Genomic DNA, 2,286 nt, shown 5'->3' with positions numbered 1-2,286 from the left:
AGAGCGTACGCAGCAGCCCATTTCTATTTAATCTTTCGGCGATTCAGCTGATTGTGTATGATTGTAATCGCTTCGCACGATTAGTCTTCACGTGACTGATCATTCCCATGTTCTTTCTCTCGTGCAGATGATGCAGCAGGAGGGCGGCTCGGATGAGTTCTAAGCGGGCAGCAGGGCTCAGTTTTTTGGCAAACGCTTTGAAGTAGAGAGGGATTGAAGGTGCACGGAAGAGGGACGTGTCGAGCCCTCTCCTACACATGCATACATAAACACCACTTGACACCACCTTGCCGCACAACACAACGCTGCACTCCTTCTTCTTCTTCCTCCTCGCCGCCCGCCGAACCGTGAGCTCAGAGCTCGATGCCGGCGACGAGCAGCGCGTCCTTGGCCCACTCGGGGTAGTCGCCCTTGGGGAACTGTTTCCGGAAGAACTCCTTCACGTACTCGTCCAGCCTGCCGTCGATGATGCTCTGCCTGATCTCCCGCATCAACCTGATGATGGCCACGTTCGCCATCATATCAGCCAAGATGATGATGATGATCACCATCATCGTGTAGCATCATCTACAACAATGACATGATGAAGGAGACGCACCTCATCTGGTAGGCGATGTTGTGGTAGCTCAGCAGCTGGCCGCCCACCTCCTCCTTGGCGGCGACCGTGTGCAGGTAGGCTCGCGTGTACTTCTGGCACACCACGCAACCGCAGTCCGGATCGATCGGGCGGTAGTCGTTGGCGAACTGGGCGTGCTTGAGCTGGATGCTGCCCTCCGTTATGAGCGCCGTGCCTGTGTGTCGTGCGTGCGGCGGTGCGTGCGTGCGGTGGAGCGTGTGCGCGTGTCGTGTGCAAGTGTGTCAGTGTGCGGGGTGTAAGGACAGGTGATGGCAGTAGTGGCGTACCGAAGCGAGCGGTCCTGGTGGGAAAGACGCAGTCATACATGTCGACGCCCAGGCACGAACACACCACGAGATCGACGGCGTAGCCCACGCCCATGAGATACCGCGGCTTGTCCTGCGGCAGACCTGCGCAGAGAAGGGTTCACCAGTCAGCGCACACGCACGGCCGCACGCACGCACGCACGCGCGGAGAGCGAACCGAGCTCGGGGTCGGTGCACTGGGCGACGACGCGCCAGAAGTCCTCCTTGCGCTCGCCTCCGCTGAGCCCGCCGATGGCATAGCCCGGCGTGTCTCGCTTGATGAGCTCTCGCAGGCACTGCGTCCGGAGATTTGTGTCGAGTCCGCCTACGCACCAGCCGCTCATTGCGTTAAAGTCCGCGTTACACACACACCACACACCACACCACACACACCACCGCACACACGCGCACCTTGGACAATAGCGAAGAGGTTCTGGGTGGTGGGATTCTTGTGGGCGTTGATGCATCGGTCGATCCAGCGGATAGTTCTGTGCATGGCCTCCTCCACTCGAGGCCCCGTAGTAGTCGAGCTCACAACGTCATCTGGTTATGTCGTGTCGTGTCGTGTCGTGTCGTTGGTCGTGTGCGTTTGGTGGCAGGTTGTGGAAGTGGAGAGGTGTGGTATGTACCGAGGGCCATGATGATGTCGGCGCCGATTTGGTTTTGGATTTGAATGGACTGCTCGGGCGTGAGGACCATGCGCGAGCCGTCGTGCGGGGAGATGAAGGTGACGCCCTCCTCCGTGATCTCGGCCAGCTCGAGGAGCGACACCATCTGGAACCCGCCGCTGTCGGTCAGGATATTGCGATTCCAATTCATGAAGTTGTGCAGCCCGCCCATCTGCTGCACCACCTCGCCGCCGGGTCTGTCCACACACACACACACACCGCACACACACCGCACACACACCGCACACACACAACCAGGCCGTCAGCGACAACACGACACACACGACACGCACTACACGACACGACAAGAAACGGGGTACCTGTGGCCGAGGTGGTAGGTGTTGCCGAGGATGACGTGGCAGTCGAGCGCCTCGAGCTGCTCCGTCGTCAGCCCCTTCACTGTGCCCTGCAGCCAAAAAAGTAGAAAAATCAGAAATAAAAGAATAAAAGAATAAATAGAAAGGGGAAAACAGAATAGAAGAATAAAAGAATAAATAGAAAGGGGAAGGGGGGTACCTGGGTGCCTACGGGCATGAACATGGGGGTATCGCAGACGTGGTGGGGCAGGGTGAGGCGGCCGACCCGCGCTCGCTTCCACCGCGCCACCACCTCGTATTTGAGCGCATGCGGCATCTTCCGGAGCACAGGCTCTCCCACGCCTCCATCCACCATCTCCTTGGCCTCAATCGTCTCAGGT

General features: G+C 58.7%; 1 protein-coding gene across 1 annotated transcript; it reads right to left on the bottom strand.

The window, feature by feature from the left end:
* Positions 1-353: 353 nt before the first annotated feature.
* ACA1_204960 (queuine tRNAribosyltransferase) lies at positions 354-2,261 on the bottom strand (the record flags this gene model as incomplete). Its single annotated transcript, XM_004338342.1, has 8 exons — positions 354-495; positions 599-791; positions 904-1,026; positions 1,100-1,246; positions 1,333-1,464; positions 1,551-1,786; positions 1,910-1,995; positions 2,106-2,261. The coding sequence occupies 8 exons, from the start codon at positions 2,259-2,261 to the stop codon at positions 354-356; spliced, it is 1,215 nt and encodes a 404-aa protein (XP_004338390.1).
* Positions 2,262-2,286: the final 25 nt, after the last annotated feature.

This window comes from Acanthamoeba castellanii (assembly GCF_000313135.1).
Source record: "Acanthamoeba castellanii str. Neff unplaced genomic scaffold scf7180000084754, whole genome shotgun sequence".
In the NCBI taxonomy this organism is placed as follows: Eukaryota; Discosea; order Longamoebia; family Acanthamoebidae; genus Acanthamoeba; species Acanthamoeba castellanii.
Note: the sequence above shows the minus strand (reverse complement) of the source record. Positions and strands in the feature narration are given on the sequence as shown.